The sequence below is a fragment of the Podarcis cretensis genome (assembly GCF_951804945.1).
Source record: "Podarcis cretensis genome assembly, chromosome: 8".
NCBI lineage: Eukaryota > Metazoa > Chordata > Lepidosauria > Squamata > Lacertidae > Podarcis > Podarcis cretensis.
The window spans coordinates 23,712,900-23,740,094 of record NC_137177.1 but is presented as its reverse complement, the minus strand read 5'-3'; the positions used below and the strand labels follow the sequence as shown (position 1 = coordinate 23,740,094).

The window sequence follows — 27,195 nt, the reverse complement described above, 5'->3', positions numbered from 1 at the left end:
GCCTACTCATGGGTTATAGCAGGAGTCAGCAAACTTTTTCAGCAAGGGGTCAGTCCACTATCCCTCAGACCTTGTGGGGGGCCAGACTATATTTTGGGTGTGTGTGTGAAATAAATGAATTCCTATGCTCCACAAATAACCCAGAGTTGCATTTTAAATAAAAGGACACATTCTACTCATGTAAAAACATGCTGATTCCCAGACCGTCCATGGGCCAGATTTAGAAGGCGATTGGGCCGGATCTGGCCCCCGGGCCTTAGGTTGCCTACCCAAGGGTTAGAGTGTTGAACTGAGTCCTGGGAGACTGGGGTTCTAATCCCCACTCAGCTACGAAGCTCAGTGGGTGATCCTCGGACATTCACTGCCTCTCACCCTAGCCTACCTCACAGGGTTGTAGCAACCGAAGATTGTGAACCTGAATAAGCTCAAGCAAGCCAGACTTCATCCGTTAATGAATATCTGCCCCAGCCTTGTGTCGTAAGATCCAATGACCTTTCTCCTCTTCAAATCCCCACACAGATTATTTTTCTCATGAAGCGGCTATTGGCAAGTTTAAATATTTACCCAATTCCTTCCCTCAGGATCCATTGGTACTTGGAACCAAAACTCGGTGAGACTTTCTCTGGCGAGGAGAAACACATTTGTATGGCTGTCCTCAGCATAGATCATGGGGAGATAGCACCCCCTAAGGACAAATCTGCAAGGATTTACCGTATTTTTCACTCTATAAGGCACACTTTTCCCCTCCTAAAAAGTAAGGGGAAATGTGTGTGTGTCTTATGGAGCGAATGCAGGCAGCACAGCTATCCCAGAAGCCAGAACAGCAAGAGGGATCGCTGCTTTCGCTGCGCAGCGATCCCTCTTGCTGTTCTGGCTTCTGGGATTCAGAATATTTTTTTTCTTGTTTTCCTCCTACAAAAAATAGGTGCGTCTTATGGTCTGGTGCATCTTATAGAGCGAAAAATACGGTACTTCAGCTTGAATAGTGAAAACTGCAACCCCAACTTTTGATTCCTCCACTTTCTGGTCTGGTGGGAACTGGAGTCCAAACCACTCTGAGATTGTTGCTTTTTTCTTTTTTTTTGCAGTCAGGAGATTATATATTTATTTCATAAAATGTATGTAACACCTGGAGCGCCACATATTCCCCATCCTTGTTGCTGGGGCTGTTGGAAGTCCAAACAACATCGGGGGGAGGAGCACCAAAATGGCTATTCCTGGCTATCCATTGTACTTACCAGTATGAGGTATTTAGATCTGTACTGAATGGTGCCAAAGACGCCCAGGATGACAGCCATGATGTGTAAAAAATTAGCCAGGATGGGCACCCACTGGTAACCCAGAAAGTCGAATATTTGCCTCTCCAGGGCTGCGATCTGTAAGAGAGGGAGAGGGGAAGGGTGAGGACAGAGCAGAGACTTACTCATTCTGCGGCATCTCTCAGAACATGCCCCTACCACATACACACACCAAAAAAAGTAGCAAAGTTACAGGCACATAATTAATGAGAAATCCCACAGACTATTAGTTACAGACAGAGATGTTGGAGTGATTCATTGGCCAGTGTCGAGCAAATACATCACAGCGCAAGAGGATTCATTAGGAATAATCACGGTATGAAGAGAGGTGTGAGCACAGATGAGATATAAAAGGGTAAGCAAGATCAAAAGATGAGGGAAGCACTCCAATTACATGGGGAGGAAGGGAAGGAAACAGGGAGCTAATGCTTTGTATCTCTTGTGGACCCCCCCCCCCACCTTAGCAAACGGCTTCAGAAAGCAACAGGGGATATGGCCAAATGAATTTCAGCCATGACAAATGTAAGGTTCTGCACTTAGGGAGGAAGACGCAGCTGCAAAAATATAAGATGAGGGACACCTGTCTTGCCAGTAGTACATGTGAAAAGAATCTCGGGGTCTTAGTAGACCATAGGCTTAACATGAGTCAACAGTGTGATGCAGCAATGATGTGTACTGAAGGGGTGTGGTCAGGACCAAATGTCACGCAACATAATACAGTGGTACCTCGTGTTAAGTACTTAATTCATTCCGGAGGTCCGTTCTTAACCTGAAACTGTTCTTAACCTGAAGCACCACTTTAGCTAATGGGGCTTCCTGCTGCTGCCACGCCACCGGAGCACAATTTCTGTTCTCATTCTGAAGCAAAGTTCTTAACCTGAGGTACCATTTCTGGGTTAGCGGAGTCTGTAACCTGAAGCGTATGTAACCTGAAGCGTATGTAAACCTGAGGTACCACTGTACAGTGGTACCTTGGGTTACAGATGCTTCAGGTTACAGACTCCGCTAACCCAGAAATAGTACCTTGGGTTAAGAACTTTGCTTCAGGATGCGAACAGAAATTGCACGGCAGCAGTGCAATGGCAGTGGGAGGCCCCATTAGCTAAAGTGGTACCTCAGAACAGTTTCAGGTTAAGAACGGACCTCCGGGCAGATGCAAGTAATGGACTATATGGAATTGGCTGAAATGACCGGCAGAATCCGAGACCAGGGAGAAGAGTCGGTGGAAGAAGATTGGAAGAAATTTAAAATCTATCTACAGAAACACTGTAAAATTATTGAATGTTAATGACGTTGGAATGAAACGAAGCGGTTCTAGTAATAAGGCAAAATAAGAATATGCAAGAATGGATTGATATTAGATGAAAATTTGAAGTTAAAATATGTGAGGATAAACAATTAAGGGTAAACTAAGAGGGTATGAATTTGCTGAACAAATTTTTAAATGGAATACAAAAAAGGGAGGTGTGAGGAAGTCACGAAAATAAGTAAATGAATGTAAGATATTATAAAAGAGGGATTTTTATTTTTTATTTTGTCTTTGTATGTTGAATTTTGGTTTTTGTATTTTTGTATTTTTTTATGTTTTGTTGTTTTGTAACTCTTTTTTGTTAAAATTTAATAAATATTATTAAAAAAAAAAAAAGAACGGACCTCCGGAATGAATTAAGTTCTTAACCCGAGGTACCACTGTACTCACTTCTTCCAAAGACGGCATGGCAAGTTAGTTCAAAGCAGATGATAGCACAGGTTCAATATTTATTTAGTTAACTTGCTCCACTGAACATTTTCACAAATTATCAGTCTTACTGAATAAGATAGAACAGGTTGCATCTGCACAGGATTTGAAATTATTTACTTCTGGAAGTGTTTTCACTTATGGAATTGTTTTCACTTACGAAATTGCTTTTAGTTGTATATGATATCATCTTTATACATGAAATTATGCTATTGTTTTTACTGTAATCCTTTTATTGTGATATCACTCTGAGATATCTTATGAAAAGTGAATCACAAATGTAATTAGATAAATAACTGAAGTCCAATTCTCTAGTCCTTCATTACAGAGGAAGAACATTACAAAGGAAGAACTATAGGGCTGACCTTTATTATCCATAAAAGATGAATACGTCAAAACCCAAAATGTATCACATTGCACTGCCTCTACAACCTACCCTGCTTCTTAATTGAATGGCGAGCCAGAGCAGCGCACGGAAATGCCGTTTACCTTCCCGCCAGAGCGGTGCCTATTTATCTACTTGCACTTTGACATGCTTTCAAACTGCTAGGTTGGCAGGAGCAGGGACCGAGCAACGGGAACTCACCCCGTCGTGGGGATTCGAACCGCCAACCTTCTGATCGGCAAGCCCTAGGCTCTGTAGTTTAACCCACAGCGCTACCCGCGTCTAGTTCAGTATCACACACCAAACCCTATTTAAAAGCCAGAATCCCCAATTCAGCCTGGTAGCTCACTGGGACCAGCCAGTGTCCCTCAGCCTAACCCATCTCACAGGATTGTTGTGAGGATAAAAGGTGGAGGGGGAGAAATATGCAAGGCCACCTTGAGCTACAAGGAAAAGAAAAGAAAAGCAACAGAAAAGAAGCCTGACAGATGGACAAAAGGGAGGGTTTTCAAAGACAAGGTGCTGGGACTGAAAGGTTGCCACCAGCTTCACTTGAGAAGGTGGGACAACCATGAGCAAGGCCTCCAACACAAGCAAGATGTTTTTGAGGTCCACCAGGGAAGAGATGCTTCAGGCAAAACAAGTCACCAGAGGTCAACCCAGGTCTCAGGTTTGGGTCCTGAAATCTCAGGTTTCCTGACTTGGCAACCCTAGGTACAATAATATATTTTATTTTAAAAAAAAAAAAAACCTGTGATCTAGTCCAGTGTTTCCCAACCTTGGGCCTCCAGATGTTTTTGGCCTACAACTCCCATCATCCCTAGCTAGCAAGACCAGTGGTCAGGGATGATGGGAATTGTAGTTCAAAAACAGCTGGAGGCCCAAGGTTGGGAAACACTGATCTAGTCAATGCACCAACTCTATACTATTTTATGATGGCAGAGACAAAACTGTCTATTTCCTAAGCTGGGGACCATTGCAGGTCTGTGAGTTGTATCTGCTCCCATCATACAAGGAAAAGCAAGTTGAAAATTACATTATAGAGTTTTATTCCAAAAGCTCCGAATGGCTGTGGAGAGGGTGGGGGCATCTGGCATGGAGGTCTGTGTTCAATAGGGCCATTAAGAACCTAATTAGCCTAATCTGGAAGGTGAAGCCGCCTGCACCAGTGATTTATGGCCACTTGTCAAGCTGCTCTCCAGAGGATGGTTGGGTTAGAGGGGAGGGAGGGAGGGTACATGGAAGATTCTGGTTGTCAAAGTGGCTTAATGCAGCGGGCTGTGATGAACCGATGACAGGGACCCAAGGATCCCCTTTCTATTTATGAGCAATAATTTTAAAAAGTATCAGAAGAACTAGTAACATACAGAAAATTAAGGGTTGCATCCACTGCAGTGCCAACTGGGTTCTGCTGGCACAATGGGACTTCCGTTTCCTCTCCTCCCTGTGCAACCCCCCAAACTGCTCCAGAGAGTCCCCAAATCCTCCAGACATGATTTTGATGGTGTAGTGGGGGGGGCATCCTGGAGTAGATAGGATAGGAGCCCACAGAAGTCCTTTGCACCATTGCTGGATATGGCCAAGCGCTACATTTGTCTGATAACAGCAGCCAGGTCACTTACGTTTGTCTGATAACAGCAGCCAGGTCACTTATCCTTTCTAAAGTCTAGGCTGCCACTAGAGAGCAATGTATCTGCTATCTGCCTTCCAGATTTCACATCGACTGCCTGTGTCAGGGCTGAGCCCAGAGTCAGGAATGAAGAGCTAAGTCAGCACCAAAGGGGAAAACAGAAAGGTAAGGTCAAGGTGCATGCCAGACAAGGCCAGCACTAGACTTCAGGAGGCCCTCGCCATAGTGTTTGTTCTGCCCGCTTCCCAACCAGGTCAGGTATAGTCCTACCTGGACAATGGAACTATAAAATCAATACATTTCAAAGTTCTGTGGGCCGGGGCATTACACGTTGAGTAACTTAAGATGGCGGCCAGTCTCCAAGGATGGGAGCTGAACTTAGCTCCCCTTAAAAAATGGCACTGTTGCCCACTACTGAAAAGCATCCATGACCCTGGCCGAGACGGCAGTAGATTGGGCCTGAGAAGCTGTCTCCTGCAGTTCAAAGCTTCGTCAAACAGTTCAATTGTCCACAGATTCTAGTTCCTGACTGCAGACTTCCTTTGATACACAGCTTTCTACCAGTGGGCTTGCATTAGGACTCACTGTTGATGATCCACAGATTTCACCTTGTGTCAGCATCATCCTGTTACAAACTTTCATTTACCAATGGTCTGATAACTAGATACAAATAAACGAATCTGATCTACTTGGTTACATTGTTTGTCTTTGGAAGAATCATTGCTCAGTTGAGCCATAATTACTCCATGCATTTTAAAGCACTCTGATACCACTTTGAGCAGTTGTAGCTTCCCCCAAAGAATCCTGGGACCTGTAGTTTGTTAAGGGTGCTAAAAACTGTTAGGAGACCCATATTCCCTTCACAGAGCTACAATTCCCAGAGTTCCCTGGAAACAGGGATTGATTGCTAAACCGCCCTGGGAATTGTAACTCTGGGGAGCGAATAGGGGCCTCCCAACCCTCAACACTCTGAACAAACTACAGCTTCCAGAATTCTTTAGGGGAAGTCATGATTTTTTAAATGTGGCATCATAGTGCTTTAAATGTATGATATGACTGTGGCCTTAGTCTATCAATGTTTACATCTTGCCTTTTTCCCATAGTGGATGTCTGTGGGGTTCCCAATGAGGTGTTGACCAGACCTGCTTAGCTTCAGCAAGGTGGCTGTGTCATTGTCCTTTAGACCACACACTGGGACAAGCTTAATACAGCCTTTAGGACAGGAGCGAGTAGAAAGTGGATCAGAATTTCCTGGTACAGCTCTGTGTAGTTTGCAGTACATAGTCAAGAGCTTGTTGTTAAACAGCACCAATGATAAAAAGCTTCCACCCTTTTTCCTAAATTAACCTGCTGAAAAAAACATGGAGGGGAAAAACAGGAGTGGATTTCTGTAAAAGAGAACTATAAGCTTGGTTATGGGACTGAAAACTAACTCCTGTGTTGAACATGAGCTCTCATAGACGCAATTCTGTAATTCTTTCATCCTTCTTTCATTCTCTCTCATCCCTCAAGCAACTATTGTGCAGCTGGCTTTGGTTGATAGAACTTGAAATTCTAGGGTGGGGGGAGCAAAACCTGCAAGGCCTGAATTCTGCCTCTCATTGTTTAAGGATGTTGAAATAGACCTGGAGCTTACAACTTCGTAATTCACAATTTCATAAACTAGCAGTTAGCTAGTTTCTGTGCTTTGAAGGCATTTCAGGTCCCTGCAAGTTGACAGCTTATTGCTAAATGCTCCAGAGAGGAGAAGCTTAGCAGTTCTGCTTGGTGTAAATCATTGGTACCAGTATGAAGATGGAAGGTCAAGACAGATCTGAGTGAGTGTGCGATACAGTGGCTTCTACACCTGTCTAATGAGTTGCCCGGGCAGGCAGAAGCTCAGCTCAAACCACAGATTGAAAGAATGCAATAAGCTCTGAAGTTAAGGTGTGTGTGTATGTGTGTGTTTATGTGTGTACATAAGTCTTCTGCTAGATCAAAGCCATTACTGCAACAAACCAGCGTCAGTTTCTGCTTACAACTGTACAAAATGGCCATATAAACAATAATTAGCAGAGTCCTGAGATAACATAGTATTGGCAGTGGGAACGGGGGATAGTTGTAAACTACAGAAACAGAAACCAAGGGACTTTTAAAACAGTTGTTCACTGCTGGGATGCTTTGCCAATGCATTTGCATAATTTGATTTCCCATCACACCAGTTCTCAGTGTTTGAAGACTGGAAGCAACATACATGAATGGAGCCCACTGGGGAAAAAATTGTGATCCAGTGACTTTCTACATTATGGGTTGGACACAAAGATTCCCTTCTCCTAATTGAAAAAGGCCTCCTGTCAGATGAAGGGAACCCTCAAATTGCAGGACTCTGCTCTTGTATTTATGAGAGTACTCCGAGAACAATGCTATTACAGATGAGCAGTGGAGAAAGAAGATGCGGACATCTCTACTATAGGGTTAAGGAACCTAGTGTTTGCCCTCCAGATGTTGCTGGACTTCAACTCCCAGCAGCCCAGCCAACATGGCCAATGATTAGGAATTATGGGAGTTGCAGCCCAACAGCATGTTGACTCCCTGGTACTGCTCTACAGTTTACCTAACCTGTGTGATTCTCAAGTCATAAGCCTGCCATTGCATAACAGGCATACATAGGCCTTTGATGGAAGAGCAGCAGCTCATGTTTTGCATGCTAAACTGTACAAGGCCCAGTTCCTGCCATGCCCAGGGATAGCTGAAAAAGATGCCTGTCTGAAACCCTAAGCTTCTGCCAGTCAAAGCCCTTGATGCTGCAATACAGTCAACCAACCACTTTGTCTAAAACTCCAAGTCCATTTGTTATTCCATGTCCATGCTATCGCTACTGCTCAGCACCAGAGCAACCTTGAGATTAATTGCACCCCAATGGACTATTATCCTTGAGCTGTGCTATTTCATTTGCCATATGCCTTGGGCTCGGTGGGGGATTTCATTTAATTAAACTGCACTGGAACTGACATTTCCAAAGCAACAAACCTTCTGGAGCCACCAAAGAGATGCCATGTGCAGTCTCAGCCTCCAAAAACTCTGCTCAACAGGGGTGGCATTAACCCTCAAACTGCCTCGCCGGAGCCCCAGCAATCTAACAGGAAGGAAGTTTACTAATAAGTGCTGGAACAGGCTTACCCAGTCCTGTTCAGTGTATACATGAGGCTGTTGAGCAAAATGATATGATTTGAAGTGCGTTACCATTCCTGGGACGCAGGTGGCGCTGTGGGTTAAAGCCTCAGTGCCTAGGGCTTGCCGATCGAAAGGTTGGCGGTTCGAATCCCTGCGGCGGGGTGCGCTCCCGCTGCTCGGTCCCAGTGCCTGCCAACCTAGCAGTTCGAAAGCACCTCTGGGTGCAAGTAGATAAATAGGGACCACTTACCAGCGGGAAGGTAAACGGCGTTTCCGTGTGCGGCTCTGGCTCTGGCTCTGGCTCTGGCTCTGGCCAGAGCAGCGATGTCACGCTGGCCACGTGACCCGGAAGTGTCTCCGGACAGCGCTGGCCCCTGGCCTCTTAAGTGAGATGGGCGCACAACCCCAGAGTCTGTCAAGACTGGCCCGTACGGGCAGGGGTACCTTTACCTTTACCTTTACCTTACCATTCCTGTGCTGATACATTGCTTTCTTCCTGAAACATCAGTGTTGCAGTCTTGGTTCCAGTTCTAAAGCAGCCTTCCCCAACCTGGTGCCCTCCAGATGTTTTGGACTACAACTGCTATCACCCCTGACCATTGGACGTGCTGGTGGGGGCTGATGGGAATCATAGTCCAGGGCCTCAACCTGTGGGTCCCAAAATGTTGTTGGACTACAACACCCATCATCCCTGAGCTCTGGCCTTGCTAGCTAGGGGTGATGGGAGTTGTAGTTCAACAACATCTGGGGACCCACAGGTTGAGAAAGGCTGGTCCAGGCCATCTGGAGGTCTACAGGTTGGTAAGATGATGAAAGCTGAGCCCGAAACAAAGATCGTCAGATCTTATGACAGGAGGCTGGGACTGATATTCATTAATTGTCTCGGTTTGGCTTCTTTGAGTTTATCTAACTTCACAATCTGGGGTTGCTGCTAGGGATGAGCAAATCAGTTTTATAATTCTACTTTCACACTGACGTGAACTCTCTCAGCTTTACCACTTTTCACTAATGTTTTGTAAATGCATTTATTACATCTGCATATGATCACTTCATTCAGTACGCTAGATGCCACTGTTGTGCATTCTGTGAAACTCTGAATGTACATCACAATATTCAGATGCCCCTTTGCATATTTTTAATACATTGTGACCCACACTGGGAACTGTTTTAACTGAGCACTTGGAAATAAACAAAGAGTAACAGTTCGATGTTCTAATCTGGCTGATATAGGCTTCCCTTTGTCAGCCTTTATAGAGGAGGTGATGTTCAGGAACCTCCAGAAAGAATTGAGGGAGTGAAACTGACCAGAATTCTGCTTTTGGCAAAACCTCTCTGTGACACCCCGAAGAAAATAGGAGGAGAGCAGGCAAAACATGCTCACCCTTCACCACTCTTTTGAGTCCCTGTTAGTCAATGCCCCAGCTAAATATATGATGTTGATGCAAAAATACTTTGGATATTGCTTTTATTATGACACAAGTAAATGGCTGGGGGCTTCATTGTCAACCAAGCAAAGGGAGAGTCCACGCTTGTACACATGCTGCAAACCAGTTTTCTCAAAGCAGGAAATTAGGTTTGTCTGGCATGATTTGTTCTTAATAAATCTATGCTGGCTACTGATAATAATCCCTCTGTTTCCGCAGGGCGATTACCAGTTAATTGTTTTTATTTGCACTATCATTTTTGCAACGGGGTGTCATACAGCTGGTTCGTACATGGCGTTAAACGATCTTTTAATATAAACTATGCTTTAAGCAAGCACGAGCGCTCTGCTCCTGCCCTGGCTCTTGACCGCATCATGCAAGAGAAGAGAGGTGAAGCTCCTGTTTTGCATTCAGAAGGTCCCTGGTTCAATACCTGGCATCTCCAGGTAAGACTGGGAAAACCCTGGTGAGCTTCTGCGACTCCTGAGCCTGAAGCCACCTAGAGTGGCTGCGGCAATCCAGTCAGATAGGCGGGGTATAAATAAATTAATTACTATTGTCATTATTGTTATTATGGAATAGGACGTCCTTGTTTTCATGTGAGAAATGTTGGGAGGGTATGGAGCTTGCGGCCAGTCAGCATTTATAATATTGTACTAAATGGTCATGAGTGGAAGTCACACTGCCTTATGCCGGAAAGACCCTCCCAGAAGACGCAAACAGATTGCTTAATTTGATTTAAATTAAGATGTCTATATTTCCTGATTATCACTTTCTTTAGTAACTGCACTTAAGCCGCTGACAATTAAGCTTCCCTTAACTTGCAGGTGACGTTTATTCATGCATGAATACTAATGTGCTCATGCATTAATGCATTAATGCATTAAGACAAGCAAGCAGCAAGGATGCTCCCCTCTTTCACCTTGAGGCCTCAAGTTGAACATATGAAGCTATGCTATACACTGAGGTCCATTTTTATCTATTCACGATGGGCAAGTAGATCTCCAAGGACTTTCTGAGCCCTGCTACCTGTGACCCTTTGCTCAGGGACAGGGCACCTGTGGCTCTCCAGTGTTGGATTAAAACTCCTATCAGCCCCAGCCAGCATGGCCAATGGGAGTTGTGCAAGGGCTGCCAACATAGCATCAGTGTGCCTACCAGCACCTATGGTGCAAGCAAACAGTTTCTTTTGATATCCCCTCAGAAATCCATGGTGCACAAGAGACTGAATGTTCTTCTTAGCTCCCATCTGCACTGGTTCAGCCTCTCCCACATTGAACACGTGCCCCTAAAGCAAGCCCACATCATTTTGTGGTTCTGCCATGTGGTAGCCATTTTGTGGTATGTCACACACACACACACAGCAGCCATTTTGTGCTGCGCCACAGCCTATGCTGGGTTGGCATACCTCCCACTCTCGCCTCAGCAATCCTACAGCACTTCCCACAACAGTTGGCTATGGTGAAGTTAAAAACCAATTACTTGATTAAGGCAATTAAAATTTATGCTCCAATTAATCTTGTCAACGAAGGTGAGGATTTTTTTTTTAACCACATGCTTTAAATATTACAACCTATAATATATATTTAAAAACAACTACTACTACTATTACTGGTAACAGGCACCACATCAGAAGAGATATTCTATGCTGTGTGAGAGAAAATGTGTTCCTCTTCTAAGGCCACCTCCACACTATATATTTAAAGCACTATGATACGACTTTAAACACTCACGATTTACATCAAAGAATTCTGGGAGCTGTAGTTTAAGAGAGTTATTGGGAGACCCCTTGTCTCCTCACAGCGCCACAACTCTTAAGAGTGCATTAGCAATCAATCCCTCTTCACAAGGAACTCTGGGAACTGTAGTTTTGTGAGGGGAATAGAGGTCTCCTAACAGCTCTCAGCACCCGTAACAACTACAGCTCCCAGAATTCTTTGGAGGAAGCCACGACTGTTTAAAGTACCATATTTTTCTGTGTATAACACTCCCCCATGTATAAGATGCCCTCTATTTTTGGGGACTCCAAATTAAGAAAATGGGGGGAGATTGCCCGGAGTTGTTGAGCTTTTTTAGGGGGGAATGCAGAAATTCGCTCAGAACCCACATGACCTGCACTGCCACTAGCATGCATTGCAATAGCCGCTTATCATCTGGCCACTCGTTGGCAAATGCAGCCAATCACCCATCAAATTACCGCAGCAACAGCCAGTCAACACCAGCCCTTGATGCAGCCACCAATAACATGCCCAATAGCCACTTGACAATCTCCGGCTCATGGCAGCAGCCAATCACACGTCCCCCCTATGTACTATCCCGTGTATAAGATGACCCCATTTTTTTTACCTTTTTTCTAAATAAAGAAAACCTTGTCTTATACACGGAAAAGTATGGTAGTACTTTAAGTGCTTTAAATGAATGGTGTGACTACAGTCATAAGCCTCAATCCTATACCCACCTTGTTCCTATCGATTTATTCGTAAAGATATTTGTATACGACCATGTCATAAAAGATTTGTCAGAGCAGGTTTTTTTTTCCCACTAGTAGGAACATAAACCCATACAATAAAAACCATTAAAGAAGTTTTTTTTTTGGGGGGGGGGAGAAACATCAATTAACTGTTGTGGAAATAAATGAAATGTGTGTGTGTTGGCGGGGGGACACATTCTGTGGAAAAAATAAAGCCCTGGGGGTGGGGGTGGCAGGGAATTCCTGTTTGGGAAGTTGTCCACTGCCACCATCCCTTCACTGTGCCTGACGATAGTGACCCGTGGTACCAGCAAGCGTGTGTACACACACACACACTTGACATCGACATGCAGACAAAAGCCCTTTGTGTGCTCGGAGAAGTGGGCTGCAGCCTACACACTCCAAGTATAATGATCAAAGGGCTCCCGGCTCCCCCTGCCCCAGCCGCGTCTGCAGAGGATCCGTGCCCTCTCCACTGCCTTTTGTTCGCCTCTTTGAATTAAATATAATTAGCTGCTGCAGCCTGCTGAAAGATATTCGGTTTGTATTTGCACAGGGAGATTCTTACTGATCCAGCCCTCCCTCCTTCCCTCTGAAGTAAGATGGTGTGTGTGTGTGTGTGTGTGTGTGTGTGTGTGTGCTTTTCTTCCACAAAACTTTGGTGAGGTCTGCCCATATCTGTCCTTAAGAACATAGGAAGATGTCTGGCATTGAGTCAGACCACTTGTGCATGCAGCTTAGTGTCTATGCCAGTGGTCTCAAACTGGTCCATTCTCAAGATGCACCTCTGACTCACAATCTACAAAATAGGACTCCCTTTTCACATTTTTCATTTCAGTTTATACTTACTGTATTTTTCTGTGTATAAGATGCCCCCTATTTTGGGGGACTCCAAATTTAGAAAATGGCGGGAGATTGCCCAGAGTTGTTGAGCTTTTGGGGGGTGGGACACAGAGTTGTTCAGCTTTTTTTTAGGGGAGATGGCACGCATCGGAAAAGCCACCTATCATATGTCCCCTCGCCGACAGAAGACGCCAATCGCCCGCCCAATTGCCGCAGTGACAGCCAATCAACATCAGTCCCAATAACATGCCCAATAGCCACTGACAATCTCCGGCTTGCAACAGCAACCAATCCCACGCCTCCCCCCCATGCACTATCCATGTGTAAGACAACCCCCAATTTTTAACATAATTTTAAAAGAAAACAGCCTTGTCTTATACACCGAAAAGTACGGTCTTATACACTGAAAAGTATGGTAATAATGCTAATAAGGCACACTGTTAATCCTAAAATGGCAATTCACAGAGTAGTGTACCTTAGGCGTTACTACTAAACCAAAAGGAGCAGTTATACACTTAGCAGACCGGGTGAAAAGCCACTGGAAACCGGTGGTTTTGCCTTCTGGAAGAAGTCTTTAAAGCCATAGAAATAGACTAGAAAATGCCCTTGCTACATGCAGAGCTATGCCTTTAGTGAGGCATCGATACAGGAACATGGGGCATGTGGTTGGCCAGAAATAAGCATTTTATTTTTTTAAATGCCATATTGTAGCACTCAAGGAAAATGATAAAATTAGTGTTTCACCAGAACACGTCATAACCCAGACATCACATGTAGTTCTTCTCCTTTGGTCTAATCAGCTTTAGCTGGAATCCACGATGGCAGCAAAAACTGCGTTGTAACCCACCTGCTGTAGCTTTGCTACCCGCTTGTGTGTCCCAAACAACTGATTGAAGACTTCTGGTCTACACCAATTAGCAGTGGCTCTACAGGATTTCAGACAATATTCTCTCCCAGCCCCACCTGGAGATGCCTGGGATTGAACTTGGGACCTTCAGCACACAAACATGGGATCTTCAGCACGTTCTTTAGTGAGCATTTGTTCTAATTTGTTAGCGGGGAGGTTATATAACAATGAGCATTCATTCTTACTTGCCTGCAAGGTATTTATACATTTTCCCATTAGTTATCCCACCTGTTTCAAAGCATTTCCCTGTCACTTTCCTAACTGCAGAAAAAGTCTGTCTGCTTTTAAAGTGGACTTTAAAAAAAAAGAAGCAATTTGATCCACCTTAACTGCACAAATCTAAATTGCCTAGTATAAACTTGAATCCCTCCCACTATTTACTGATACATCTGGAGACACCCGATACCATTAGGACCCATCGGAGCATCTCTGAGTAAGCAGAGCCCCGTGACATGCATTCCCACCTCACAAGTCTTGGGAAGATGAAAAGCTTTGCTGTTTGGCCCGTCACACTGAAGATCAGCTTTTGCACGGCTCATTGGACAATGCTGGAGGCAAGTGCGGGCTAAAGGGATGTGTTTATCTCAGCTCACAACTATCTAAGCTTGTTTTAGAAGCTGGTTGTGGGGGGAGAGAGAGAGAAGGGAAAGCTGTTAAATGTGGACAATATTTGCCCTTCTCTGGATAGACATGCACACACACTGGTAAGCTTCTGGTGTGTTTGTTGCTGTTCAGGCGAGGTTATCAAGATGAGTGATGGGGGTAGGGAGAGAAATCTGCAGGAGAAATTTCAATCTCAATGCTTCTCTCCCCCCTCCCCCCCCCCGAGCTCCATGCAGTGGATTCCTACAGAAAATCCACCTGTCTGTTTGGGCCGCCTCTGGTTTTCGTTTGCCCTTCAATTTTGGCAATTGCTCACAAGACCCTGAATGCCTCCATGAGCTGCTTTTCTTTTCTCAACCACAAGTTCTTGCTGTCCAAAAAGGACTCAATCATTGGCATAAATGGGGTTCTCACAGCATTCATAGCATTTGTTAGCAGTAGTAGTACTTCTTACTTGCCCTTCAGTCCAAGATCCAAGGGTGAGTTACAACATATAAAGGACACAACTAAAGCAGTAAAAATTTCCCACCCCATCCATAATGCCAAAATCAACAATCCATACAACACAATACAGGGAGGAAACCAGGATCAGTTTTCAAAGGCCAAAATAAACAAGTGTGTCTTCCGCTACTGACAGCGATTATTTGAAATTTTATTCCATTAATTATTATTATTATAGTGGCACCTTGGAAGCCGAATGCCTTGGCTCCCAAACAAATCGACTCCCGAACGATCAAAACCTGGAAGTGAGTGTTCCGGTTTTCAAACGATTTTTGGAAGCCAAATGCCTGGCGCTGCTTCTGATTGGCTGCAGGATGCTCCTGCAGCCAATCAGAAGCTGTGCTTTGGTTTTTAAATGGTTCCAGGAGTCAAACGGACTCCCAGAATGCATTCTGTTCGAGAACCAAGATACGACTGTACTAATTTTTGAATTGATTCCTACAAATTGGTTCCTCAGATTTCACAATACAGTAAAACATATATGAAACAATGTCACATATAAAAGCACATCAAATCTAGTACAGGAAGGGTGGGTAAGCTCCAGCTCTCAGGCGACATTTGGTCCTCACCATTTGGCCCGAGAGGTTGTTTCAGGCAAGTCGCGCCCACTTGCCTTACACCTGACACCAGGACTTTCAGAAGGACTATTACTGAGTGGCAAGCCACTGCTCTGCATACAGAGGAACCTATGTTCAGTCCTCAGCATATCCATGTAGGCCTGAGAGAAACCACTGCCTAAAACCACTGCTTTTTTGAAATGAAGAGGCAGGGCTGGCCCAAGACATTTTGGACCCAAGGTAGATTTGAAAATTGCATCCCGCTTACAGGGAAGAAAAGGTGAGGGAAGATCAGGAACCAGGGGGAAGGGAGAGACTGGCATTGGGGTCTGCTGCCCCAGTGGATCCTGCCGCCTGAGGCAGTTACCTCAACTTGCCTCAGGGTGGGTGGGTCAGCCCTGCAATGAGGAACATCAAAAGCCATTTCTTCACCCATTATGGGTATTTGCTACTTAAAGACATGAAGTTTTAAATCCCACTGGGCATGTACAAATCCTTTTAGGGGAGCCCAGAAGTAGCTCTTTGGATTCCGGCCTACAAGTCTAATTTACAATCCTGGCTCACAAAACACTCCAGATGCTGTTCCGGAGGAAAGGTTTGCAGAAATTATAAGTGAGAGTGGATGAGAGTGGCTCTTTCCTTGATGTAAATTTAATCCAGGATGTTCATATTTCAGTAATGCAGATACTTACTAAATGCCTGTCAGAGGTTAATGGGTTAAGAGAGAGAGAGAGAGAGAGAGAGAGAGAGAGAGAGAGAGATTTGCTCAGTTGACCAGTCAAATGTTTTGTCTTGCTTATTTATTGCATTTATTTCCTCCTAAGGAGCTCAAGGAAGTATACATGCACCATCCAAGTTTATCCACACAACAACCATGTGAGGTAAGTGAGATTGAGAAACACTGGCTGGCCCAAGGCTAAGCTTTGGGGCCGAGTGGAGATTTGAACATTGGCCTCCCAGGTTTAATGCTTCACAGGGTTGCTTAGAAGATAAAATACTGGGAGGAACCACTAGGGGCGCATCAGAAGATGGCTGACAATAACATCTCTCCGACCCACACGAGGTAAATTGGAGGCTGTGATGGGAGTAAATAGCTTCCCTCCCCCCCCCAGGATTGTGGTGGGGGACTGCCCTTGCCTGCTGTGCCCTATACCACCCCCGAATTTGTGGGGATGGGGGCACTAGGCACAATGCCCTCCTGTGGGATTTCGGCGCTCCTGGACGCCGTCTCTGATCCGCACCACTAGCTGCAAGAACTTCAAAAGAAACAATTTGGATGAAGCGAATGCACATGTTTCAAGGAAGAAGGAGGAGTAAAGACTGCTAACAGAAGAGATCTCTGATAAAACAAGACGAGTCGGAGGAACAAGTATAAATCATGAGAAGATACACCAAGACTCGGTATGGCAAAGGGACTGATGGGGGAGGGGAAAAAACCTTTTCTTTCTTTCCCTTATGTGATTAAACAAGAATCCCGCCCCTCACAAGTCAGAAATGTCATTTTAAGGACTTAAGCTGTGGATTTAAGGCTGTGTGGAGATAAACTTTCGAACCAAAGCATGTTTTAAGAAGAGCGTGGAGTGTATAAGGGCTTTGGAATGACGCAGTTAAAAATTCCGTCGCCATATTGGGAAGTTCTGTCAGAGGACTTAAGTCTGAGAGGAGAAATAGAGAAATATATTGTGGGTGAAACTCCTCAGTGGGACTTAAGAACGACAGTTCTGTAATTAATGATGGAAAGAGCGCTGTTATCTATGAAGGCGATGATATATGGAAACCACCTCGATTTGAGGATTGGAAGAACGGGAAAATTCACACAGGATTATTATTGGAGTTTATCGGCTTAAGGAGACTATCAGAAGAGATCATAAAGAAAAAAGAGAAAATATATGAACAAGATGTGATGTGGAAACAGCAAGATAAGACTGGATAGAATTATGAACTTTGTTTGGACTGATTTGGACATTAACGCAGTGGCAAGAAGATGATCAGAATCCCCCTTCGGATCTTGAAATATGGGTTCCCTCAACAAAATTTAAAATTCGGCTTTGTAATTCGGAATTTATGTGATGTGATTTGATTTGATTTGATTTGATTGGCCGGTTAATAAAAATTGTTAAAAAAAAGAAGATAAAATACTGGGGGTGGGGAAGAACCACGTATGCCACTTTGTGGAGAGTGAGACATAAAATGTAATAAATGACTAATAAACTGTTTCTGGGTTTATCCCTGACAGCTACAGGACAAAGAGGCAGACAGCCCTTGCTCTTCCACTTGCTAACAAATGATATGACAATGACATTAAAAACATAAGCTGCCCCATACACAGGGGCTTTCTTGGTTTCATGGAATATGTGGCACAGCAGGCCAGAGGTGGAAAACCCTTTTCAGCTCAAGGGCAACATTCTCTTCTGAGCAACCTTCTCAGTTGGGGGGTGGCGACAGAGGCAAAAGTGGGTGGTGAAATAAAATATAATAAAATTATTATTGTTGTTGTTGTTGTTGTTATTGTTGTTGTTATTATTATTATTATTATTATTGTTATTATTATTATTATTATTATTATTATTATTATTATTATTAGCAACCACGTGGAGATCTCTGGACGCCAGGATGGCGACTGGGGAAAGCAAAATGTCCCTTTGGGAAGGATCTGAAATATTTCCCTTGAAGCTTGCGTTAGTTTTATTCTGGATTGTTTTATCTGATGTTTTAATGTGCTTTTAGATTTGTTCTTTAAAATATACAGTGGTATAAAAAGGGAATGAACAACAGCCAGAACAAATCCAATTTGGGCAGGGCAGGAACAGCACCTAGGCATTCCATTGTGGTGACTGCAGCCTAGGTTTAAGGTGCTATTTGGCGATTAGATCAGCGTATTTTTTTGTTCCATAAGACGCACCTGACCATAAGACGCACCTAGTTTTTAAAGGAGGAAAACAAGAACAAAAATATTCTGAACAAAACAGTGGATGTATGATTTTTGTGGTTCGTGCTGTGGCCACAGACATGTGATCTGATGGTGAATTTGGGGTGATCCAATGCAAAAATCCTGATGATCCATGTGGATCCATGCTTTGTAACCACATTTTTGCACCATTGCAGCCCCACGCAACAGTGGATGCGTGATTTTTTTGGTGCAGGCTGTAGCCATGGACATGCTATGTGATCTGATGGTGAATTTGGGTGGCCCAATGTAAAAATCCTGAGGATCCATGGGCTTTTACCTCCCCCCCTCCCAGACAGCCTCCGTTAGCCTCCCTTATCTCTCTTCCGATCCCACCAATCAGCTGTTTCCTTTCAACACTCCCTTCCCTCTTGTTTGCCTTAGTGTCTTTTCCTTAGCCGGAGCAGTTTTTTGCTCCTCCTTTTCTTCTAATTTCTCTCCTTATTGCTTTAGTCTTCCTGTCCGTCTGTCCCCCCCTTGCAAGTTTGCTGTCTTTACCTCCTCCCTCCCAGGCAGCCTCCTTTATCTCTAGCATCCCTTATCTCTCTCCCCGATCAGCAAACGATCAGTGGCTTTGTTTCAACACCCACTTCCCTCTTTCAAAAAAAAAAAAAAAATCATGATCTGCTTTTTGTCCCTGGGCAATTCGGCTCCAGGGACCACGCATTCGCTCCATAAGACGCACAGACATTTCCCCTTACTTTTTAGGAAGAAAAAAGTGTGTCTTATGGAGCAAAAAATATGGTATATATCTGAGTTTCTAGCACTGACCAGGTTCTATGCATACTCACACAGTCCTCCCAAATCCTCCATTCAGACAAGCAAGAAGCATGGTTGGAGCTCAATGACACATTCCAACCAGGCAAAAATATTTGGATTATGGAGCAGATCCAGCAAGGGGCATGGCTTGTGTATAGAGTCCTGAGGTCTGCAAGGCCACATTTGGCTCCTGAACCTGAGGTTCCCCGCACCAGAAGTAGGCGGTCAAATGACCAGTCCACTGAGAATGCATGAATAGTCCCACAATTGGCATGCCAACCCTAGGTGAGGGATCAGATACAAGATTTCTTTGACTACAGATGGGGAGGGGGAGATAGTGAGAGCAAGTAAGACTGGAATAAATTATCATTGTTTGAAGGAAAAAGAGATCATTAATTTAAATTGCTCTGAGAAAGAGTATAGACAGTTGCAGCTGGTAAGGTAGAAATGAGATGATCTTAATGTGCATGCAGTAGAGCAGAACTTTGCAAAACAGCTTTTCTTGGGAATAAGGCAGATAAATTACGGGGATGTCAGAGAGAGACAGAGAGAGAGAGAAATTAAATGCTATACCTAAAGTGAAAAGACTGGGATGATAATTATCTGTACAAAATGATGCAGGTTATAATACAAATTTTACATGTAACCTTGTGCATCAGAAAAATCCATCTCAAGAAAATATTGCTGGTTTGTTATTTATTTATTTTTAAAAAACAAAAAAACGCTCTCTGATGTGATAAGAGTTGTTAATACAACCAAGCTGAAGATAATTCAGCTATCTTATTACTTTTGCATGCCCAAAAGGCCTTTAATCTGGTGGAACAGAACTTTTAACAGAGTTGTCATTGATACATTTGCACAGCAACAGTTCCCATTGATTTATTGCTCCCCTAAGGTGAGAGTTATGATCAACAATAACTCCCGCTATTAGTGAAGAGAGGTGCTGATATTAGCTATGCAGCCAGAATGGAGCTACTCAGAAATGAGAGCATGCTTAGAGGTTCCTCTTCTGCCCCCCCCCCCTCAAAAAAAGAAAAGAAAAAAGAGAGAGAGCAGCTGAATGAATATTGAGCATGCTGAATGACCACAAAATACTGAGCTTCCTTTGATGTGTGGGCTGGGGTGTGTGTGTGTGTGTACCTGGATGGGGGTATGGCATCAGCTATCACAGAAGAAGTTATTGTGTTACTGGAACTACTGATGGGTGAATCTGTCAATATAGGCTTCCTCTTGGTTTTGCATCTCCCCCTTCTTGTACACACACACACACACACACACACACACACACACACACAGTTGTACCTTGGAAGCAGAACAGAATCCATTCCGGAAGTCTGTTCGACTTCGAAAATTTTCAGAAACCAAGGTGTGGCTTCCGATTGGCTGCAGTTCGAAAAGTGGAACACTCACTTCCGGATTTGGGGTGTTCAGGAGCCAAAACACTCGACTCATAAGTCATTTGTCAACCAAGGTACAACTGTGTGTGTGTGTGTGTGTATAAATAACGCTTACTAGAACAAGACCTCTAAGCTGTTTACAGTAGACGGTCTAATATATTCATGAAAAATACCTAATACACGCACACAGTGTATATGAGAAACATTTTAAAAACATCAAACAAAACCAGTAACCTCATAACACTGATACTTGCTAAAATCACATATACAAATTAACACACCTGGGTAGGATGCCAGCCCAATATTGATGGGCAAGTTTTTTCAAAGTGTTGGTGGTGCCACTCTAAAGGATCAACTTCTTGCAAGTGTGGAAGGATCATTACGTGGCACTTGCAAAACTGCCAATTCTGTAGATCTGAGCAGTCTGGCCGGAACATTTGCACATCACTTTTAAAAAAATGAAGTCTTCATGAAATATAATTAATGTTTTAGTCTGAACGTCTCCCAGTAAGCATGTTTATATTCCTTTGTATGAACACTTTACCCTACTATATACATTTTGGAACACATTACTTGGCTGGAGAACTGCACTGTAAACTTCAGAGAAGTGTGACTTTTAAAGGACAGCTAATGAATAGTCCTTAAAAGTCCTCATGAAAATTCTTCAGCATTTTAGTTCAAATTTCTTCTAATATACACATTTTTTGCATTCAGTTTTGCAAAAGATGCTCACTTTTTGCAAAGCAAGTTCTCCAAAGTTAACACATTTCTGCATGTTTCCTTCACTAATATATGCATTTATACGCAAATTTTATAACTTAGCATATCCATTTTTTTAACACATTTTTTGGCTGGAGAATGGTGTCGCAAAATTCAAGTAAGCGCAAATATTTGGTTCATTTGCTAGGTACCCCTGCCCGTACGCGCCAGTCGTGTCTGACTCCAGGGTTGTGCGCCCATCTCACTTAAGAGGCCAGGGGCCAGCGCTGTCCGGAGACACTTCCGGATCACGTGGCCAGTGTGACAAAGCTGCTCTGGCGAGCCGGCACTAGCGCAGCACACGGAAAAACCGTTTACCTTCCCGCTATAAAGCGGTACCTATTTATCTACTTGCACTTAGGGGTGTTTTCAAACTGCTAGGTGGACAGGAGCTGAGACCGAAAGACGGGAGCTCACCCCGCCGCGGGGATTCGAACCGCCGACCATACGATCGGCAAGTCCTAGGCATTGAGGTTTTACCCACAGCGCCACCCACGTCCCTAATTAAGAACTGAAGCAAATTTCTCTCCCATCCCTAGGTGTGGGGCCTATGCTTTTTTAATAGAGAAATGTGATCAAGTGAATTAAGATATTGGAAAATGAACCTACACTATAAAATGAACGCTCAACTGAGTTGAGCAGATTTTGGGTTATCAGAAAGAGGCAATCTAACCAGAATTTCTACATGGCTCCAGTAACCTTTTCTTATAGAGAAACACGAGATAAAAATAAGCAGAAAGTTTTTGGGTTCTAGAAATCAAGCATTTTTATCGTAACTGGGAATGCTTGCAGATATTACAAGGGATGTTACCAAATTTGAAAGATCAAAGGTTCGATCTTCTCTTCATGAAAGGAAGCCTATTGGTGGTGGTGTTAAAGTAACAGCAATATTAAGGGCTGTGGCTTCCTAGCTAACCATGCAGGAGAATCTGCATGAATTACTAGGGTTGCTGCAGTACAGCAATTGCAGGAGGACACCAAATATTGTTATTTACTCATTTAATTTATATCTGCCCACCTTCCTCTCAGAGGAGCGCAGGGTACTCCCTTTAATCAAAGCTTATTCCAGACAAGGTAATTTGATCTGTACTGAGTGAGGTTGCACTGTTTGTAGTTTGGAAGTGCCATTATTATTATTAATAATAATAATAATAATAATAATAATTTATACCCCACCCATCTGGTTGGGTTTCCCCAGCCACTCTGGGCAGTTCCCAACAGAAAAGTAAAAGCACAATAAAACGTCAAATATTAAAAACTTCCCTAAGCAGGGCTGCCTTCAGATGTCTTCAAAAAGTCAGAGAGTTGTTTATTTCCTTGACATCTGATGGAAGGGGGTTCCACAGGGCGGGCGCCACCACCGAGAAGGCCCTCTGACACTTGTGGCTTCCCTTCAAAATTCCTGGGGAGTGTAGTTTGCCAAGGGTGTTAAAAGGAGACTCCCAAAGTGGTTTAACAATAAATCCCACTTCTCAGGGAACTCTGGGAACTAACAATCCTGCAGATGTCACATAGAGGAGGGAGAAAGGTTGTTTTCTGCTGCTCCAGAGAAGCGGACACGGAGCAATGGTTCCAAGCTACAAGAAAGAAGATTCCACCTAAACATTAGGAAGAACTTCCTGACAGTAAGAGCTGTTCGACAGAGGAATTTGCTGCCAAGGCGTGTGGTTGAGTCTCCTTCTTTGGAGGTCTTTAAGCAGAGGCTTGACAACCATATGTCTGGAGTGCTCTGATGGTGTTTCCTGCTTGGCAGGGGGTTGGACTTGATGGCCCTTGTGGTCTCTTCCAACTCTATGATTCTATGATTCTATGAGAAGTCAAAGATCTAACCTCCCCGCTGCAGCTCTTCTTTGACCCCCCCCCCCAAACAAGGCACTTGCAAATCAGCTGTTGTGCAAAACCACGGATTTTCTATGTCCCAGTCAGCAGAGAATGCAATGGGGAAATCATACATGCAGTACGCAGTGCAAAAAGAATGTCAGCCCCACGATTCCCAGCAAGGGATCCTTGTGGACTTTCATGGCATACCCTTCCCAAAGACTCCATTGAAACACAGGCTACTACATCCTTCTCTGCAGGCGGTTCACAAAAATGGCACCCTCCCTGCGGAACACCCTCCCTTCGGATGTCAAGGAGATAAAGAGCTATACAACTTTTAGAAGACATCTGAAGGCAGCCCTGTTTCGGGAAGTTTTCAACGTTTGATGTTTTATTATGTTTTTATATATGCTATAAGCTGCCCAAGGTGGCTGGGAAAACCTAGCCAGATGGGCAGGATATAAATAATAATAATAATAATAATAATAATAATAATAATAATAATAATTTTTATTTGTATCCTGCCCTCCCTGGCCAAAGCTGGGCTCAGAGAATCTAACAATTAAAAATAGCACAGTGTACATAAAATCACACAATTAATTAAAATACATTCCAAGATCAATTCAGAATCAAATTAATGGAAACCATTGGGTTAGAGTTCTATGAGGATTACAGGAAGAGAGAGGGGGTCACTGTGCCTTGGCCAAAAGCCTGGTGGAACAGCTCTGTCTTGCAGGCCCTGCGAAAAGATGACAAATCCTGCAGGGCCCTAGTCTCTTGTGACAGAGTGTTCCACCAGATCGGGGCCACAGCCAAAAAAGCCCTGGCTCTGGTCGAGGCCAGCCTAACCTCCCTGTGGCCCGGGATCGCCAAGATGTTTTTATTTGAAGACCATAAGGTCCTTCATGGGACATACAGTGGTACCTCGGATTAAGAACTTAATTTGTTCTGGAGGTTTGTTCTTAACCTGAAACTGTTCTTAACCTGAGGTACCACTTTAGCTAATGGGGCCTCCCGCTGCCGCCGCCACACGATTTCTGTTCTCATCCTGAAGCAAAGTTCTTAAGCCGAGGTACGATTCCTGGGTTAGTGGAGTCTGTAATCTGAAGCGTATGTAACCCGAGGTACCACTGTTCCAGGAAAGGCGGTCCTGTAGGTACGAGGGTATAATAAAATCTTCATCATCATCCTCACACAATGAATGCTTCCTGAGATAGCCACCAGAAAAATGTCTAAACAAAATTTTGAACCCGATCAGTTTGACTGGTATTGCACAATGTTATGAAAACAAGGCATTTTTGATCTCTGTGGAAAAAATATAGTTGTGGGAAATTCCCCAATCATCACCAGAAAGCAAGTGCAACAGGAAGGCGCTCTTTGAAAGCTGCAAAACAAAATCCTGAAGCCTATTCAAATCAAGAGAAATAGTATCCGGCCACCACCCGGCGTCCTTTCTGGGAGGCCCACAGGGAGCTCTTTTTCTTCTTCATTTGAGCATCTCAAGACAACACAGTAAATCTTTGGGTTGACAGCTCTGGCAAACTCTCAGCCCATATTCAGTGCAAGGAATGGGGAGACAATGAAGCAAGATAACCAATTGCTCAAACAGGGCTCTGACTAAATCAACCAGCATGGCCACAGGGACAGGCATTATTAGCAACAGATTGCAAAGGAAGGACTGCAGGGGTGCCAAACACTGATCCAAATCAGCCATCCCACTTCTCATACCAAGATGCCGAGAGATCCAGCAAGCATCCACCACCAGCAGGTAAAAGCACCTTTGTTCATCCAGGCATATACTGAAACTTAATTTCTTTTTAGGTTAGGCCTTTTAAAGTTTCATGCACGCTGCTTTATTGTGTTTTAAAAGGAATTTTAAAGTAGTTGATCTTTTGTAGTACACTGCCTTAATTCATGTGTGCAAGGGAGTATATACTTTTTTAAAAAATAAGACAAAGACACTTTAAATTTATTATTATTTATCAAATTTGTATACCGCCCATCACCCAAATACTGTACCACAGGGCAGTTCACAACATAAAAATACAAAATGAGAACAAAACTTAGGTAAAGGTAAAGGGACCCCTGACCACTAGGTCCAGTCGTGACCGACTCTGGGGTTGCAGCGCTCATCTCGCTTTATTGGCCGAGGGAACCGGCATACAGCTTCCAGGTCATGTGGCCAGCATGACTAAGCCGCTTCTGGCGAACCAGAGCAGCGCACGGAAACGCCGTTTACCTTCCCGCCGGAGTGGTACCTATTTATCTACTTGCACTTTGAGGTGCTTTCAAACTGCTTGGTTGGCAGGAGCAGGGACCGAGCAATGGGAGCTTACCCCGTCGCGGGGATTCGAACCGCCGACCTTCTGATGGGCAAGTCCTAGGCTCTGTGGTTTAACCCACAGCGCCACCTGCATCCCTGAACAAAACATATACCACCCTATATCCGGAGGTCTCAGGGCGTTTCACAGGCTTAATTTGGCACAGACTGCTTCACACCCACTTTGAGTCAGGTAAGAACTGAGTAACAGTGGCGTAGCGTGGGTTGTCAGCACCCGGGGCAAGGCAAGTAATTTGCACCCCCTAACCTGTGGATTTGCGCCCCCTAACCCTAACCCCCAGATGTTGCGCCCGGTGCGGCGGGCCCCCCTGCACCCCCCACGCTACGCCACTGCTGAGTAAGAACCTCGCTTAGGAAAATCTAAGGCCCACATATGGGGGAAGGGTGGCAGTTTGGTGGTAGAGCATCTACTTTGTAGGCAAAAGGTGAGATCTGGGATAGCTCACTCGGTAGAGCACGAGACTCTTAATCCCAGGGTCATAGGTTTGAGTCGCACATGGGGCAAAAGGTTCCTGCATTGCAAGGGGTTGGACTAGATGACCCTTGGGGTCCCTTTCCAATTCTATGATCTCAGGTTCGATCCCTGGCATCACCAAGTAGAGTTGGGAGAGAATCCAGTCAGCAATTCTGGACAGGCACTTCCAGTTAATTTAGAAAATACTGAACTAGGTGGATCAATAGCCAGTGTAAGATAGCTTCCTAAGTTGAGGCTTGATGTCTTTCCCTGTTGATTTGCACAGGGAAATGAGAAACTGGCTACATCTTTATTGTTCTTATTCTTATTGCTTAAATGGAACCAATGGAGGGAAAATTGAAAAATATTATAATCTTAGAATATCTAACTGTGAAGATACATAAAATGAAAGGGTTTAAGGTCAGTGAGAAGGAGGAGGATGGGTTTGAGAAGATATTGAATTATTTGGGCAGGTTTGAACAATTTGGAGCAATTAAAATGTTAAAAGTTAAATAAACCTTGTGGAGGTAGGAGTGTTGTACATATGGTCAATTTGAATATGTTATTATTGATTATGTATACCCAAAGTATCAGCCGCCTGGGGGGTTTCACTGTTTGTTTTCACTGTGTTTTGGTTGTTGGTTAAATAAATAAATTGCTTAACAGAATTAGATTCAATTTCCCCGCAATTTCTGTCGCCTTCCGAGGGGATAGAAACCCACCAAATTTCAGACAGATAAGGATAGCAACTTTCCTTGCACTTTCCTGTGCAAGGAAAGTCTTTAGGTAGAAAGATTTGCTCCCCTCCTAGTGTTTTGGAAGAATAAACATGAAAATGGCATACATCATACAGACATCCCCAGGTAAACCACTTGCAACATTTCAGCTACACAGGTGCAGAGCTTAGGGAACTGTGATGTACAAAAAGCAGTGTGCATATTTCTTTTTGTTTTCTGCTCAGTTGACAGCAACGGATCCGTTCCTCCAACATCCCTCCAAACACAGAGCACTGTGATCAGAAGTGAAAAGAGCCCCCCCCCCCCGTCAAAGTTATTCCCTGGTTGGAAGCTAGAGCTGTCAGTCAAAATCAACACTTCCCTGGAGGAAAAGGCATCGATTTTCACAGGCGCACTACTGTCACTCAGAATTGGGGCGTTTCCAGGCAGCCACTATTTTGGGGCAGGATTCAGGCACATACAAGCATATTCAAG

General features: G+C 44.1%; 1 protein-coding gene across 3 annotated transcripts in view; it reads right to left on the bottom strand.

The window, feature by feature from the left end:
- Positions 1-27,195, bottom strand: part of NKAIN1 (sodium/potassium transporting ATPase interacting 1) — a gene marked incomplete at its 3' end in the record, with an annotated part of 64,498 nt that overhangs the window by 24,008 nt on the left and 13,295 nt on the right. For all 3 annotated transcript variants that reach the window (XR_013841440.1, XM_079986448.1, XM_079986449.1), the window contains exon 2: positions 1,239-1,376. Coding sequence is in view for 2 of the 3 variants with exons in the window: in XM_079986448.1 (XP_079842574.1) it covers positions 1,239-1,376 (138 nt within the window). The remainder of the gene's footprint in view (positions 1-1,238; positions 1,377-27,195) is intronic.